Source organism: Amblyomma maculatum, chromosome 2 (genome assembly GCF_055883805.1).
Source record: "Amblyomma maculatum isolate TAMU_Amacu chromosome 2, ASM5588380v1, whole genome shotgun sequence".
Taxonomy (NCBI): domain Eukaryota; kingdom Metazoa; phylum Arthropoda; class Arachnida; order Ixodida; family Ixodidae; genus Amblyomma; species Amblyomma maculatum.
The window spans coordinates 41,743,258-41,759,508 of NC_139345.1; the positions used below are offsets into that span (position 1 = coordinate 41,743,258).

At 48.2% G+C, this 16,251-nt stretch overlaps 1 protein-coding gene across 1 annotated transcript in view; it reads right to left on the bottom strand.

Moving 5' to 3' along the window:
- LOC146198504 (semaphorin-2A-like) overlaps positions 1 to 8,266 on the bottom strand; it is a 19,024-nt gene extending 10,758 nt beyond the window's left edge. Inside the window, exons 1-7 of the mRNA XM_084591921.1 lie at positions 7,741 to 8,266; positions 4,671 to 4,764; positions 4,141 to 4,192; positions 3,702 to 3,767; positions 2,141 to 2,257; positions 1,099 to 1,222; positions 9 to 154 (exon numbers count right to left, since the gene is read on the bottom strand). Coding sequence (XP_084448047.1) covers positions 9 to 154; positions 1,099 to 1,222; positions 2,141 to 2,257; positions 3,702 to 3,767; positions 4,141 to 4,192; positions 4,671 to 4,764; positions 7,741 to 8,266 — 1,125 coding nt within the window. The remainder of the gene's footprint in view (positions 1 to 8; positions 155 to 1,098; positions 1,223 to 2,140; positions 2,258 to 3,701; positions 3,768 to 4,140; positions 4,193 to 4,670; positions 4,765 to 7,740) is intronic.
- Between the last annotated feature and the right edge of the window lie 7,985 nt (positions 8,267 to 16,251).

A 16,251-nucleotide genomic window follows, 5' to 3' on the forward strand; every position in this document is an offset into this window, starting at 1 on the left:
CTCTGTACAGCGCGGACATCGGTGGAGGCAAGACGGCCATGGGTGGGTCTGTTGGATCCCGCTGTGTACACGCCCGACCGGAAGAAGCCGTACTGCGATGTTGAGAGCACGCCTAGGGACACCACGCTCGACGTGCCGTTCAAGGGTGCGTCGTCTGCAGCCAGGGCGCCACGTGGTTCTAAGCGACGGGGCATGTGACCTCCGTGCATTTCATCAATGCTGTGGCATGCACTACTCGAATCATGAATTCACCACCTACCCTACACAACGGAAAGAGTGACGGCGATTAAGGCGGCCAAAAATCATTTGTTATGCGGCGTTTCCCATCCCCTCCTCCTCCTTTTTTTTTTTTTTTGTATTAACATGAGCCCTCGAAGACGCCGCCTTGTATGCATAAATAACAACACCACATTGACAATCTCCAGCACAGTTTGTCACAATTCCGGCCAGCGCAAGAAAGCAGATGCGACGGCCTCTGATGCCGTTGACAGGCCTTTTACATGTAATTAAGCGATAATCGCTCTTTGTCTGGCGCCCTGGAAATACATCACCGTCTACAAGCATGACTTGACAGTGAAACATGGCCTACTATGTTATGGCATAGGAGAATAGGAGACTGTGAACTCACTGCCATGCCCGCCGAAGTTTAGCAGCGATGCATGAGCAAAACTTGGTAGCCTCCACCCGTTTATTAAATGTGTGCGAGTAGAGCGTGCGTGCCATCAGGTGGAGTCCATAAAATGGAGCATGAAAATCGCGCCCACAGTGCTCGAACCTACTCTCGCCACCAGGCGTGACCGTGATTTCTACCTCGCAACAATTTCCACCAAAACCCGGCAATGCTATAATATATGGAGGCTAGGGTAGCCATCGGCTCATGTCAGTTTGAATATTAAACGTCCTCCACATTCAACCATTCGCATTTGTTTCGTTAATTTTTTTTTTTCTGAAGCATCAGCTCACATGACCGCATTCGACCCCCGACTACCGCTGTCGCCGGCAGAGCATTGAGTACAAACTCGATAGGTAATTGCAATGCCCGCACATGCTTACCACAGTCAGGGCCTCTAAGCGCATGCGCTGATTGCGCTCTCTCACCGAGCCAAAGGGACAGGCCGCTCTGGTAGACGTAGAAGGGGCATCGGCTCTGGGCCTGGCCCGTCTCGTTGTTTCCCCCGATGGTCACCTGATCGGCCACCGGAACGACGGTCAAATCCGCTGACTGCGGGGCCACGCCGACTGGTTACTAAAGCACTGGATCGCGAGTGCGCCGTGAACTGTCCATACATCGTAAGACGAGCTTAGAACATAGCAGCCGCGACCAGCGGCTGGCGGCAGTTGAAGACGCTTTGATCTGCCTGATCAACTTATCTGATCACACCCAGTTTCCGAACCACGTGCAATCCATTCTTCTTTTAATGCACTTTTCTTGTATACGCGAATTTCCTTTTGTTCGTTTGATTGATCGATTGACTGATTGATTGATTGATTGATTAATTAATTGATTGATTGATTGATTGATTGATTGATTGATTGATTGATTGATTGATTGATTGATTGATTGATTGATTGATTGATTGATTGATTGATTGATTGATTGATTCAAACTTCCATGGTCTTCAGACATAATTGTAAATTGTAAGGTACAAATGGATTTTTGGAGAGCGCTACGCAAGCGAGTTTTTGTATTTCGTCTTCATAGATATACGAACTGCCGGTGGCCAGTATCGAAACCATAGCTTTGGGAGTAGCAGCCGAAATGCCAAAGATAATCAGTCCTGATGACGGGTAGCCTGCAGGCTCATTTCGACCGCCTACCTGGGCGTTTGTAATAACGTGGTTTTATATTTAAAGAAAAAAACATTGTTCAGGTGGCCCACTGTCACAAATGAACCAAGCATTCCGTAATAAAAACATACTTTAACCTTCTCTCTTAATCCAAATTCGGATACTTATCGCATATCTGCTCCAACATGTCTCTCTGAAGAAATAGCGCTCTAATTAAGTACAAAACTGTATTGCTTGCTGCACGGAAGTTAATTGGAGAGCACAAGCCAAATAAAAAGGTGCTACTGCACTCGGTCAAATCGAAAAGGCATAGTAATTTGCCTCGTCGCGATCATCAACCCGATACACGCACCCGCACTTGCCAGTCCGTTGGCGCCCTGGCGTTGGTGCCGCAGACGTAGAGAGTACTGCCGTCCCTGATGGGGTGCACCTCGCGGATGTGGTTGCGGCAGTCCACGTCTTTGCCAAACTGTCCAGTTATCGAGAAATAATTGGAACCGTTCAAATAAATCGAGATTTATTTGCATCAAGTATGCAATTTGGGAGACATTAGGGAAAGCCCATCACAGAACAGCTTCTGCAGAGCTTCAAGCATCTACTTGGTGCCTGTACGACACACGCTAGTGCTACCGTAATATCCCGAGTTATCGCATAGACGTCTGCCACGTGAATTCATAAAAAAAAAAAAAAATAATGGGGTGGGCGATGTCTCTGAAACCAAACAAAACAAACATCGGGAAAGGCTAGAAAGAATGCATTTTTGTTTGCCCACAGCGTGACTTGAAGCTTGGCAAGAGATACACTCAACTTTAATCATGGGATTTTTACCTTGTTCACAATGCACATAAAGTGGTGTTCTACCTAGTTCTACTTTCTACTTTCTACGAAATCCACAGCTTGCATCGCGGACGAGCAGCTCTAAAAAAGCACAATATCGATCTTTTTTCTTCTCCGTCACGACCACCCTTTGATCTTAAGCTCACGAAAATTCGGCAGAATGCGTAAATAAAACTATTTCTTTTATGTCCCCCCCTCTTTTTTTTTTCATTTTTCGGTTACGACGTTTGGTTTGGTATATTTCTCAAATTGCGACGGTCGCGTTTTACGTTCTTTTGTGGTGGGGCAATGACTCGGCGGTTTTGACACATTCTATATTTTCTGCGATTTTCCTAAAATTAAGGGTAGAGAGTGTTGGCGCGATGATTCAGTTTACCATTCTGAGTAATCTATTTGCCGGAATGTGTCGCCTGTATATCATCCGACAGATGATAGCATAGACATCGACTTACTTGAAACGTTAGTGATAACTAGAGTTCAGCGCAGTTAATCGTAAACGACCAAATTAAGGCAGTTTGTGTCATTAAACACCTTAGAGAGTTTATAGTGAAGGGTGTCGGGCAAGCGGTTAACAAATACCGGCAGCTGTAATGTCATTAAGCAGATTGGCGCGAATAAAGGGCGACTGAAAGGCGGAATGCACATTGCCGCGCCATCATAAGACGAAATAAAAATTTATTTTAATTTCCTGTGTATCTGGTGTTGTACTGCAAACTGCAAGATTAGGCGCGCAGCCACTACAGCGGCGCACATCCGCGCACTCATACTATTCCAGGCCACGTTTAGTCCCACACACGGGCAGTACATTGCCATCATAATCTAATATTGGACCGATGTATCGTGCTGACTGAGAAGAAAAACTGTTGAAAAAAGAAACCTAGCCATTGCTGCTATCGAAACGAACAATATGTTTTAGGAACAGTCACTATTTTTTAGTCCTTTTCATTTCCGAGGTGCGACCTCAGTATACATATCCAGCTCTGTACTTAGGTCCCATCTCTCCATTTCTGACCGACAGCATTTTCTGCAGAGCCATTTGAAAGACAGACACATCCCGCATGGCTGAGCACACGTACCATATGCTGTCCCGTGTAGCTTCCACAGAGGGTGACGCTGCTGCTAGGAGCAGGCAGGTCGAGCTCCTGCACACAAGAAAAAAATATATAGTGCCAAAATGACAAAAAAAAAACGCAGCCCGATACGTCATCATGAGTCCCTCTGCACAACACCTCCCAGAATTCGCGCTGAAAAACAAATGTTGCATAAGATGCACAAGATGGTTTTGACCAGAGTTCATCTTGAACTGAACAATAAAAATATTGCAAGCGACATTGAGGTTAGGCAGGTTAACGCATGTGACTAAATCTAAAAACAGGAATCTAAAGAAACACCATTAAAACGTTTCACTCGCCTGGTACAGCCAATCTTCAGGTGCGCTTCGAACTATGTTCTATCAAATTCCTAGCCTTCCTCGCTGATGATTTGTGTTCACGTAGTGCCGCCGTTTGAGCTCACCTCGACGTTCTGGCTGCTTATGTCGTCAAGCTGGAGCCGGAACAGCTTCTCCCTTCAAACAAAAGAGCGAATGGGGAAGTAGTTATCGAAATCGATTCGTTGAAGCAGCACTAATATACCACACCTTCCTTTACGGCGCGGTTCAGATATACACCGAGAACTGTGAGAAATACTGCATCTTTACTTTCATCTGAACCAATTTACAAATCAAGCGTACGATTGCACCAAAATGTAAAACACCTACTGCACCTTCCTCTGTCCAAAAGCATACATAAACAAAAAAAAAAGCATTTTAAAAATCACAAAATAAAAAGGCGGTGTTAAAAGCGCTGCCGTGTGCCCTTTTAAGTAGAAGCTTGAGCGGCCTCAGCATCGTATGGCAGCTGCCTCCAGCGGGCATGCTGGAGGCAGCTGTTCCCGGCATTATTTGGACGCCGAAAAAAGCAAATATTAAGCTGAGGCTCTCTAGTGAATTCTGCAGAGCTGCCTCGAAGCTACACAGCCATTATGGCGCAAAGTTTTCTACGTACATGGCTCCGACGAATAAGCGTCCACCGCTGTTGTCAATGTACGCAGAGCGGTAGTAGAGCTTGCCGCGTGTGAACACTTTTGCAGGTGGAGCCACTGCGAAAAAATTAGAGGACCTCTTAAACGTCTTTTAAGAGGAAAATAGCGAAAGCCTTCTCTTACTTTCCTACCATTTGCCTCTCATTGTTTTCCCCATATCGGCATTCGTTGCAGTGCTACATAAAATTATAATTGAGTTACAGGAAAGGAAAGGACCAGTATATCTGTCACACTTTCTCCGGCGAGTGTGAGTTTGGACGGTTCACCATTGCTTCTGTCGCGTGGCGTTCTTTGGCACGCGTTCAAGTGTGGGGTTGCAGATGGCAGGAACGCTAGATGAGAACACATCTCGCGGAATCTCGCGGAATATTACAGATCTCGCGCAGATCTCACGCACGAAATTTCGTTCCATAAGCCTAGAAAGGCTTTCGTCTTAAAACAAATCTCTGGCAGCGTATGAGCGGACATCTCTAAGCAACAAAAATTAATTATGAAAGCTGGCGCAAAACAGTCATGCTCGAGTGCGATCACTGAGCGACAAATAATTGGACTTGTACCAACCACAGATGGAAGAAACTGGCACGACGTACATCAACTAATTCTGAAACGTATTCACATGATTCATCTGGGCAACTGAATAAAAGCACAACGTCTACAACGCTATTTGCTGATGACATTGCCTTGCTAAGCAACTCGGGGGATGAACTGCAAATAATGATTGATGACCTAGACAGGAAAAGTAGAAAGGTAGGCTTGAAAATCAATATGCAGAAGACTAAGGTAATGTTCAACAGCCTCGGGAAGGAACAGCAGTTTACATTAGGTAGCAAAATACTGGAAGTAGTAGGCGAATATGTCTACTTAGGACAGGTAGTAACCGCAGATCCGGACCACGAAAAGGAAATAACAAGAAGAATACGATTGGGATGGAGCGCATTTGGCAAGCACTCGCAGGTTATGACTAGCAGCTTACCGGTATCGCTCAAGAGGAAAGTATACAACAGTTGCATCTTGCCTGTACTCACCTATGGGGCTGAAACGTGGAGGCTAATCAAGAGAGTTCTACTTAAATTGAGGACAACCCAGAGGGCTATGGAACGAAAAATGGTAGGGGTAACATTAAGAGATAGAAAGCGTGCAGAGTGGGTCAGAGAAATAACTCAAGTTACCGACATTCTAGTGGAAATTAAGAAGAAGAAATGGACATGGGCAGGACATGTAGTGCGAAGAGAGGATAACCGATGGTCGCTGAGGGCAACAAACTGGATTCCAAGGGAAGGAAAGCGTAGCAGGGGGCGGCAGAAAGTTAGGTGGGCGGATGAGATTAAGAAGTTCGCAGGGGTCAAGTAGATGCAGCTAGCACAGAACCGGGTTAAGTGGAGAAATATGGGAGAGGCCTTCGCCCTGCAGTGGGTATAATCAGGCTGATGATGATGATGATGATGTCTACAACGAACGCAACCCGATAGATTATACCTATATCCACGGTGATGAACTCTGTCACATAGGGGATTCGTTACCGCATATAAGTAATAAAGGATGCCAGTGTGAAAAAAAAAGAAGTAGATGCGTTTATTTTTTCTGGCCGTTTGGACCACTACGGACTAACGTTTCATCCACTATAACCCCCCCCCCCCCCCCCCGCCCCACCTCCGTGCACGCATTCTGTCATTCTCACTGTGACTTAATTAGAGAAGCCCGCCGGATTATATTGTAATATTAGGAAATATGCAAAAGGCAGGAACATATTCCGAGAGGATTGTTTTTGCGATATATTTCAAGACAACAGCGTTAGCGATCTTATAATACAGCAGAAAATCCGGTGCAGGCGTTTCTGGCTATCACGTCATACCCTTGAGATGCGGTTTGAATGTCCGCATTATTTTTAAGGGATAGAGGTCGTTCGGTAAAAAGCTGTCGGCGTCGTAGCACTAGCAGTAGTAGTAGTAGCAGCAGTCGGCACCGCGTGTCGGAAATAATAGGGGGCTATTATTGTAATTTGTTGTTCTAGTGATCGATGTTTGATTGGTGTGTGATAGGTGATGACGGATTAGTGATACCGCTGAAGTTAATGGGTTAATTGATGAACTTAAAAAATTTAGTAAATGATAGAACTGGAAAAGGGGGGGGGGGGGGGTTCAAAGGTAGAAAATTCTCAGAATGAAAACCCAATGCTTGGTGAAGAAATTTAGAAGTTTAGAGCATGTAATTGATCAATTAATAATTTTAAATATTTGAAGAAAGAAGAAATAAAAAAAGGCTAAGGGGCTCAAAGGCGTCAAAATTCTCTGAATAAAAAGCCGTGCTTGATGATGATACCTGAGAAATATTAGAGTGTAATTGATCAATGAATTATTTGAAATAATTGAGACAAACATTTTGAAAAAGGGTGGTTCAAAAGTGTCAAAATGCTCAAAATGAAAACCAATGCTTGATGATGCCAATTTAGAAAATCTTGAGCATGTAATTGATCAGTTAATTGATATAATGGAAAAAATGAAATATTAGAAAAGGGTGTTTCAAAGGTGTAAAGTGTTCAAAATGAATAGGCAGTGCTTGATGATGCTAAGTATCAGTGTAAAAAAATTTTAAAAAGAACATACAAATAAAGTGGTGGAAAAACTATCAATGATTGAAAGCTATAAATAAAAACTAAAAACCATAAATTAAGTGATTGAAAAAAAAAATAAGTGAGTGAAAATCCATCGCCCGTGGCGGAGTTTGTCCCTATAATTTTTATATGTATTTAATGCCCCAGGAAGTGGGTCAACTCTTGAACAAAGCGTTCACGTTGCCCATGTGTTATCGACAGGCAAGTACGCCAACACTATATAAAGCTTCGGCCAGAGCACTTGCATTTACAATACAGATGCATAGTAGGGTCTTCCCGGCAATATGCTTATATGAAAGGTGGTGCATCCTTTACGTATGAACTGTCACTGCATGGTACATTACATTCCAGAATTTGTATTTTGTTTTTAATTTCCCCCGTCGCGTTTACACATGGACACTGATATGAAGCTGCGAACATACTAGCGGTTGTGGACTCAGGGCTGGAGGCGGTAGCAGCGGTGGAAGGCGTGGCGGGGGCGTAGGCAGTGCCAGTTGCGGAGATGGTAGCAGCGGCAGATGTGGTGGAGGCAGAAACAGTAGCGGGAGACTTGGTGGGCGGATAGCACGTGTTGCCCTTGCCGTCCGAAGGCTCCTCCTTGCACCTTCCGCTCAAACACCCTGGCAGAGCGGCTATCGTGAGCAGCGAGCCCACCACCCCTGGCACCAGCAGCGCCAAAAGCGCGCAGCTGACCATGCAGACCGGGCGGAAGCTTGGCTCCACCGTATACCCATGCTCGTGGTTATCGTCGCCGTGCGGCAACTCTGTCGACGGCGCCGGGTACTGTGCGCCCACTACGGCGTCGACAGGGATCTCGGCGCCCGGCTCCTCAGAGTGCTGCTGCTGTTGCTGCTGCGATTCCTGCTCGGGTAGCGACGACGTTCTCGTGAACCTTTCCGCTTCCCCATCGGCTGGCGCCTCGGACAATGAGCCACCCGAGGAAGACATTCCGCGCCTCCGTCCGCTGCGCAGGGCAAAGCTGAGGAACATTGCAAAAAGCCCCTTAAAAAGGGATACGTAAAAGCACTGATGAAGCAATTTAACAAAACGCAATAGAAAAAGAGAGCAAACATACGAAGGACACACCCATATTTATCATAAATTTCTTTGTGAACACGATCTCTTGGGTGTTCAAAGAGTGTCAAAGTCAAGAAAGAGCATGCGGGCACTTTTACTTGTGAGGAAACGATCATTCACGGCGGACACTTCATCTGGCGAGCGATCTTACACGCAATCCGTGAATACAGCAGAGATTCCAAAACTGGATTCGCGAAACCCAGGCTTTCACTGGGTATATTTCTGGGTCTTCCCCACACCTGAAGCTCGAGACTAATCACGTTGTTTAAAAATACAGTCACTTATTATTAATTAATATGTGGCATTTTCCTTTTGCGGTACTGCGACCCTGCATTCTCGTTGTTTGTTTGTTTTTTCTTGCATTTTACGGTGCAATAGAGGGAATCCAGAACATGCGGGGTTCCTCAGCACCGACTGAGAATCGTCGGGATTCTCTCTCTGGGGCTAGAAAGATGGAGATCCCCGGCTAATACCGAATCTCTAAGCGGCCTCTGTAAGTTTATAAATTGTATTGCAGTAATGTATTTTAATTGCCATATTTTCAGCTCTCTTTTCAAACATATTTATGTCCGTCCCCACTCAAGCATAGGATTTAAACCCACGCATTTCAGTTGCCTGTAATGGCAGTGGCAAAGCGGCAAGTTGAGGCCGTTTGTGCCGACGTGATCAGGCGATGCTGTTGAAATCGAAGGAAACACAAGGAGGAAAAACTACGGGCCCGTCGCTTCCCCCAAACTGACTCACTGTCAATGCCGCTTGTAGACAGGAGGATATTGAAAACGTAGCAAAAGGAGAATGAAGAAGCAAGTCGTTGCCAAAGCGATGACGCCGTCTACATTAGCAAACAATACCCCCAATCAGTCCTCCTTTGACCTTGAATGAAGACCTTATAGTAAAAGGCAGAAGAAACTTGATCACATGATCAAGTTCCCTAAATACGTTTCATTAAGCAAGCAGAGAAGGATAAGGAGAAAAGCAAACACTGTCAGCGGTTTAATGATGGTCAAACCGAGTAAGACGAGTGATAGCTCGGTTTGGCGTGATTTGGCGTTCATTTTTCTGTTATACTTATCAAGATCATAGCAGCGATATATGACGTTGCAGCGTAAAGTTCAGTTTTCAATCTCTAAACTAATTAACTGTAATTAATTACAACTAGCAATCAGTGTAGTATAGTCTTACTCGATATAAGCTATCCAAAGACATGGCCGGATGCTGTCGTATAATGTACATTTTTTAATCATAATTGACGAATTAACGGTAATAAAATAAAATAAGACAATTATACAAGTGCAATTATTCTCAACCTAAGCAATCCTACGGTATAATACTAGTGTTGTTATTATGCTCGACATAAGCTGCACAACGATATAACACTTGTGTTGCTATGGCTTGACTCGAAGGTTTGACATGGAGGTTGGACTAGTGGTCAGACGTAGGCAGTCCGCCGCTGCTCGACTTTTGCATTGCGTAGAACTTTCGCCCTAAGAAAAAATAAATAAAAGGCCCGTCTTACTATCGACAATTTTTTGCACATTTGAATGCAGAATATCCTTACGAAGTGATCTAAAATGTTTGCCCCTCCTCGAAGGCGCACTATCTTTGTGCAGTGCCTTCACTGTTGCTTTTTAGAATGCATTCGCAGCCTCTCTCACAAAGGAGAGACTCTAAAGCTATTGGAGAGCCACACGATGAAGACACATGAGTCTCGTCAGGCGGGTTGCGAGCGAAGGGTGGAGATTAAAAAGAAAGTATTTAATTAGGCTTGCACGAGCATTCATATTTACCAAAGTTAGCTACTCTACGCCTTATCTCGTCTTAAAGTCAATAGGAAAGATTAAAATTGACGGATTAATACGTAGATGACCTGAAGCGCGCGCTGGGCCTTCCCGCGTGCACATCCACGGAATGAATTTGGTCGCTCAGGGTGCACAACACGTGGGTGGAACTGGCGGAAGCAGTGCGTGCACCTCAGATTGAAAGATGGTGCACCATAAAAATGGGCAGGACTATCCTGGCTTAAGTAGGAATCAATCCAAATAGGCGCGCAACCCGTAAGCCAGAAATTGAGGGAATCGGGAGGTGTCTAACCGTCCCCCTTTTATCTAAGAATGTGCACCCCGAGCATAATAATATTGCCACACCGCTGACCATCTTCTGGCGCCACCAAGTGGCCGAATGTCTTGGCACGTGGCTAAGCGTCATCCTCGTCTCTCTCTCGAGTTTTCGCTTAATTAAAAAGGGCCAGCTTGGTTGTTGTGCTGCTTGCTACGTGTGTTGGTGACATTTGGTGGATTGTGCAGGATAAGATCCCATGTACGTTGCCCCCGAAGACGTCAGTGACGCTGCTCATCAACGCGTGGACGCGACTCCTGTCCATAAAGCCAGCCGTCGCCTGCGAGGCCTACAACCTGAGTTTGAACAGCTGTCCACCCCGCTACGAACCATGACATCCACGACGAGCAGCCAGACAAGCCAGCCTTCCAGCAACGCCCCACCGTTCGTCCTTCTCGCACCGCGATCACCGCCATCATTTCATGGTGACCGGTTAGAGGATGTGGAAGACTGGTTGGCCAGTTTTGACCGTGTGGCTGCATTTAACCAATGGGACGACGAGCGGAAGCTAATGAATGTGTACTTCGCGCTGCAAGACTCGGCCAAGACGTGGTTCGAGAACCACGAGGCGTCCTTTGTCAACTGGGCAGCCTTTCGCCGTGAGTTACTTACAACATTCAGCTCAAGTGCACGCAAAGAAAATGCAGAGATTGCAATCCGTTCAAGGTCTCAACAGTCAAATGAGAGTGTGGCCATGTTTGTCGAGGACATGATGCGGCTTTTCAATCGGGCCGACCCTACCATGCCTGAGGCAACGAAGGTACGGCACCTCATGCGCGGGGTGAAGGAGCAGTTGTTCGCTGGCCTCATTCGCGACCCCCCAAGAACTGTCGCAGATTTCGCGAGAGAAGCTACCAGCATGGAACGTTCCCTGCAGGAACGGAGTACCCAATAAGGCCGCCAGGCAAGCGTAGCGGCCACACCCTGCTGCTCGTCCGTGCCAGCAGCCAGCGGCGAGGCATTGCGGGAGCTTGTGAGGAGCATTGTACGCGAAGAGCTGCAAAACCTCCACTTGAATGCTCCCTCTGCAAATAATTATTCTACCGTGGACATCATCCGTGATGAAATTCGGCGAGCGGTGCAGCCACCACCACCACCAGCACCACAACCGGAGCCATGCATCATGACTTATAGTGATGTCTTACGTCGACCTGCTCCCGAGCCAAATCCATTCCGTCCCGTTGTCGGACCACCGCCTCGCTACATGCGCCCCGTCGAGCAGCAACAAGATCTGCGCCCCGTCGAGCCACAGCAATACCAGCGTCCTGCTATCAGCAAGGCGCACTTGTGGCGCACGCCCAACAGACGGCCGCTCTGTTATCACTGCGGCGAACCTGGTCACATTCTTCGCAATTGCCCATACCGGAGAATAGGCCTGAGAGGATTTCCACCAAACGCGCCTCGACCCCGCTATGGCGAAAGACCACAGGAGATTGAGGAGTACCTGGCTGCTAACGAGATGCAGCCAACGTCACCACAACGGCGGTCGCGATCGACATCTCCGAAGCGTTTTGCTTCGCCCACTCGGTACTCTTCCTCTGGGCAATTCAGAGGCACGTCCCCTCACCGGGAAAACTAAACACGGCGACCTCCGGGGGTGGGGCCGCCGCTACGTTTCAGATTAAACAGCCTCCACCCGACGATTTGACGCGACGGCCCGAGCGGCGACGACCCGATCCGATAAACTTACCGACGTGCTGCGAACGCATTGTTTCCGGGGAAATTTTTGTAACCGCCGACAGTTGTGATGTGACCGCACTTGTGGATACCGGCGCCGATTTCTCCGTCATGAGCAGCCAGCTAGCCACGGCACTCCGTAAGGTTCTGACGCCTTGGTCTGGGCCAATGATGCGTACCGCCGGTGGTCATGTAATGACGCCGATTGGCATGTGCACTTGCCGCATAGAGATCTGCGGTTTTACTTTCACTGGCACATTTGCCGTATTACAAGAGTGCTGCAAAGATCTGATTCTCGGCATGGATTTTCTTCAAGAGTATGGTGCGGTTATAGACCTTCGGGAGCAGCTCATGGTATCGTTTTCAACCAAGCGAGCCGTTGATAGCAACACGGACTTCCGGAAAACGATGTTGCGCGTCTGTGACGACCACATAACGATCCCTCCGCGTGCGAGCAAGTTCGTCACAGTCGAATGTGATCATAGCACCGGCACGAGTGGCATTGCTGAAGCTAACATGTCACTGCTTCTAACTCGACAAGTTTGTGTAGCTCGGGGCCTTGTCGAACTTGTCCGTGGCCAAGCCAACGTGCTAGTGACAAACTTCACATGTGAACCCCAACATTTGACGGCGAACACGGCGGTCGCTTATTTTGAAGAACTTGGAGAATGTACAGGCCAGTACGCTTTAACCAACACGTCAGACCCCGACAATGCGACGCCTACAGCCATTCAGACTGATGTGAGCCCGCAGCTCTCGCCCAGTGAGAAACGCTGCATAGATAATCTTGTCAATTCGTTCCGAGATTGTTTTGCATCAACCTCCAAGGTCCGACAGACGCCACTAACGAAGCACCGAATTATAGTTGCCGATGACCAACGTCCACTATGTCAGCGTCCTTACCGGGTGTCTTCAAAAGAACGTGATGCCATCCGCCGCCAAGTAACAGAAATGCTCCAGGACGACGTTATCCAACCGTCGACGAGCCCCTGGTCTTCGCCTGTTGTCCTCGTCGCAAAGAAGGATGGAACCTTGAGGTTTTGCGTGGATTACAGACGCCTCAACAACGTCACGAAAAAGGATGTGTACCCCCTGCCACGCATAGACGATTCCCTCGATCGCCTTCGCCATGCCACTTACTTTTCGTCCCTTGACCTCCGCAGTGGATATTGGCAAATAGAAGTTGACGAGCGAGACCATGAGAAGACCGCTTTTATTACGCCAGACGGTTTGTATGAATTTAAAGTGCTCCCGTTTGGCCTGTGTTCGGCCCCTGCCACATTTCAGCGAATGATGGACACTGTACTCTCTGGTCTGAAGTGGCAGTCATGCCTCGTATATCTCGACGACGTTGTGATTTTCTCGGACACGTTCGACGAGCACCTGAAACGTTTGCGCGCTGTCTTCGAGGCCATCCGATCTGCCGGTCTCTCTCTAAAACCTGAAAAATGCCACTTTGCTTTTAACGAGCTGAAATTTCTCGGCCACATTGTCAGCCCTCGTGGTGTTAGCCCAGACCTAGAGAAGACGGCCGCTGTCTCTTCATTCCCTAAACCAGCGGATAAACTAAGCTTGCGTCGATTTCTCGGCCTCTGCGCGTATTATCGTCGCTTTGTTAACAATTTTTCCAAGATCGCTGAGCCTCTGACCCGCCTGACAAAAGACGCCGAGCCGTTCTTTTGGGGCCCCGACCAGGAAAACGCTTTCACGGAACTCAAGTCCCGTCTCCAAAGTACGCCAATACTTGGCCACTTCGACGAAGAGGCCGACACGGAACTGCACACGGATGCCAGTAACGTTGGCCTCGGTGCGGTCCTTGTTCAGTGGCAGGACGGTGCAGAACGTGTCATTGCTTACGCCAGTCGCACTTTGTCCCGTTCCGAAGTTAATTATTCAACTACCGAAAAGGAGTGTCTCGCTGTTGTGTGGGCAGTCATGAAATTTCGTCCGTATTTGTACGGTCGTCCGTTTCGTGTCGTGAGCGACCATCACTCTCTGTGTTGGCTGGCAAACCTGAAAGATCCATCGGGTCGGCTTGCTCGATGGAGCCTTCGGTTGCAAGAATTTGACGTTACAATCGTGCACAAGTCCGGCAAGAAACACAGTGATGCTGACTGTCTGTCCCGCGCCCCTACTCCCTGCCACGCGGACGGCTCCGACGACGATTCCGTTTTCCTTGGCGTTATCGCGACGTCCACCTTATCCCAAAAGCAGCGGGCTGACTCTGAACTTTTGCCCCTCATTGAATACCTCGAAGGAACCGTGTCATCTCCTCCTCAGCTCTTCAGGCGCGGAGTGTCGTCATTTTGCCTGCGTGATGGTGTGCTCTACAAGAAGAACTACGGTCCAACAGAAACTGCTTATCTGCTTGTAGTACCCACAACGCTACATGACGAAGTTCTTCGTGCGTGCCACGATGACCTTTCTTCCGGCCATCTCGGGTTTTCTCGCACATTGGCACGGATACGCCGAAAGTACTACTGGCCCAGACTAGCTGCCATTGTGCACCGCTACGTCCGTACCTGCCGTGAGTGCCAGCGGCGGAAAACACCACCCATTAAACCAGCTGGGCTCTTACAGCCTATCGATCCCCCGAAATTCCCATTTCAACAGGTCGGCATGGACTTACTGGGCCCATTTCCGAAGTCCTCCATGGTTAACAGGTATATAGCGGTTGCCACTGACTACCTTAGCCGCTACTGTGAGACCAAGGCCATTCCACGTGGTACCGCAGATGAAGTTGCGCATTTCTTCATTCACAGCATTGTACTCCGTCATGGTGCGCCAACAGTCGTCTTAACTGACAGAGGAACCTCGTTTACGTCGGCACTCACTAGTGAGGTACTTCGACTCAGTGGCACCACCCACCGCAAGACAACAGCCTATCATCCTCAAACTAATGGACTGACTGAGCGGCTTAACAAGACAATTGCCGATGTGATTTCTATGTATGTAGACGATGATCATGGGAACTGGGACCGAATTCTGCCGTACATCACGTTCGCATACAACACTGCACTCCAGGAAACAACACGCTTCACTCCATTTCATTTGGTTCATGGACGCGAACCCTTGACTATGCTGGATGCCATGCTTCTTCCAGATTCTGCTCCCTCCACTGCCGTGGGGGCTGACCAATTTATTCGTGACGCAGAAGCTGCACGCCAGCTTGCCCGACAGCGAATTCGGCACCAACAAGTACACGACGCCCAGCGCTACAACCTGCGACACCGAGAGGTGACTTACACGCCCGGCGACCAAGTCTGGGTATGGAGCCCAATACGGTTGCGAGGGCGCTCTGAAAAGCTTCTGCGGCGATACTTTGGACCTTACGAGGTGCTCCGCCGCCTCAGCGCGGTGAACTACGAGGTGCTACCACAAGGCACTGTACGCTCCTCTCGGCAGCCGAAATCTGAAATAGTTCACGTTGCCCGAATGAAGCCCTATTACAATCGCTAAACCAATTCAGGATCCAAACCAGCGCCAGAGACTTTCCCGTATAACTTGCCCCGCTTTTCGACTATTCCCCTACGCTTGCGGCATCGGGTCGATGCCCCTTGGAAGGGGGGCAATGCCACACCGCTGACCATCTTCTGGCGCCACCAAGTGGCCGAATGTCTTGGCACGTGGCTAAGCGTCATCCTCGTCTCTCTCTCGAGTTTTCGCTTAATTAAAAAGGGCCAGCTCGGTTGTTGTGCTGCTTGCTACGTGTGTTGGTGACAATATCAAAAGAGAGAAGAGAGCGGAGGCCATTATCCTCCGGTATATTAAGATGCCCTCAGAGCAGGTAGCGTATGTAGACGCCGCGGGTGGCCACGACGGACGAGCGGTAACTGCGGTAGTATATGGCCGCGGGAAAGCGTTACGGCTGCCTCCCTAAATGCGCACTCCCGCTGCAGTGGCGGAGGAGGTAGCGATAGCACTTGCTTGCGTCAGTACGGAAGCATATTTTATCACAGGCAACAGTAAAACTGCCATGCAAAATTTTCGTGCAGGCAGAATCTCCCCCGCGACAGCGAAAATTCTGGACCAATGACAAATTGCGAGGAAAATTACGTTGATCT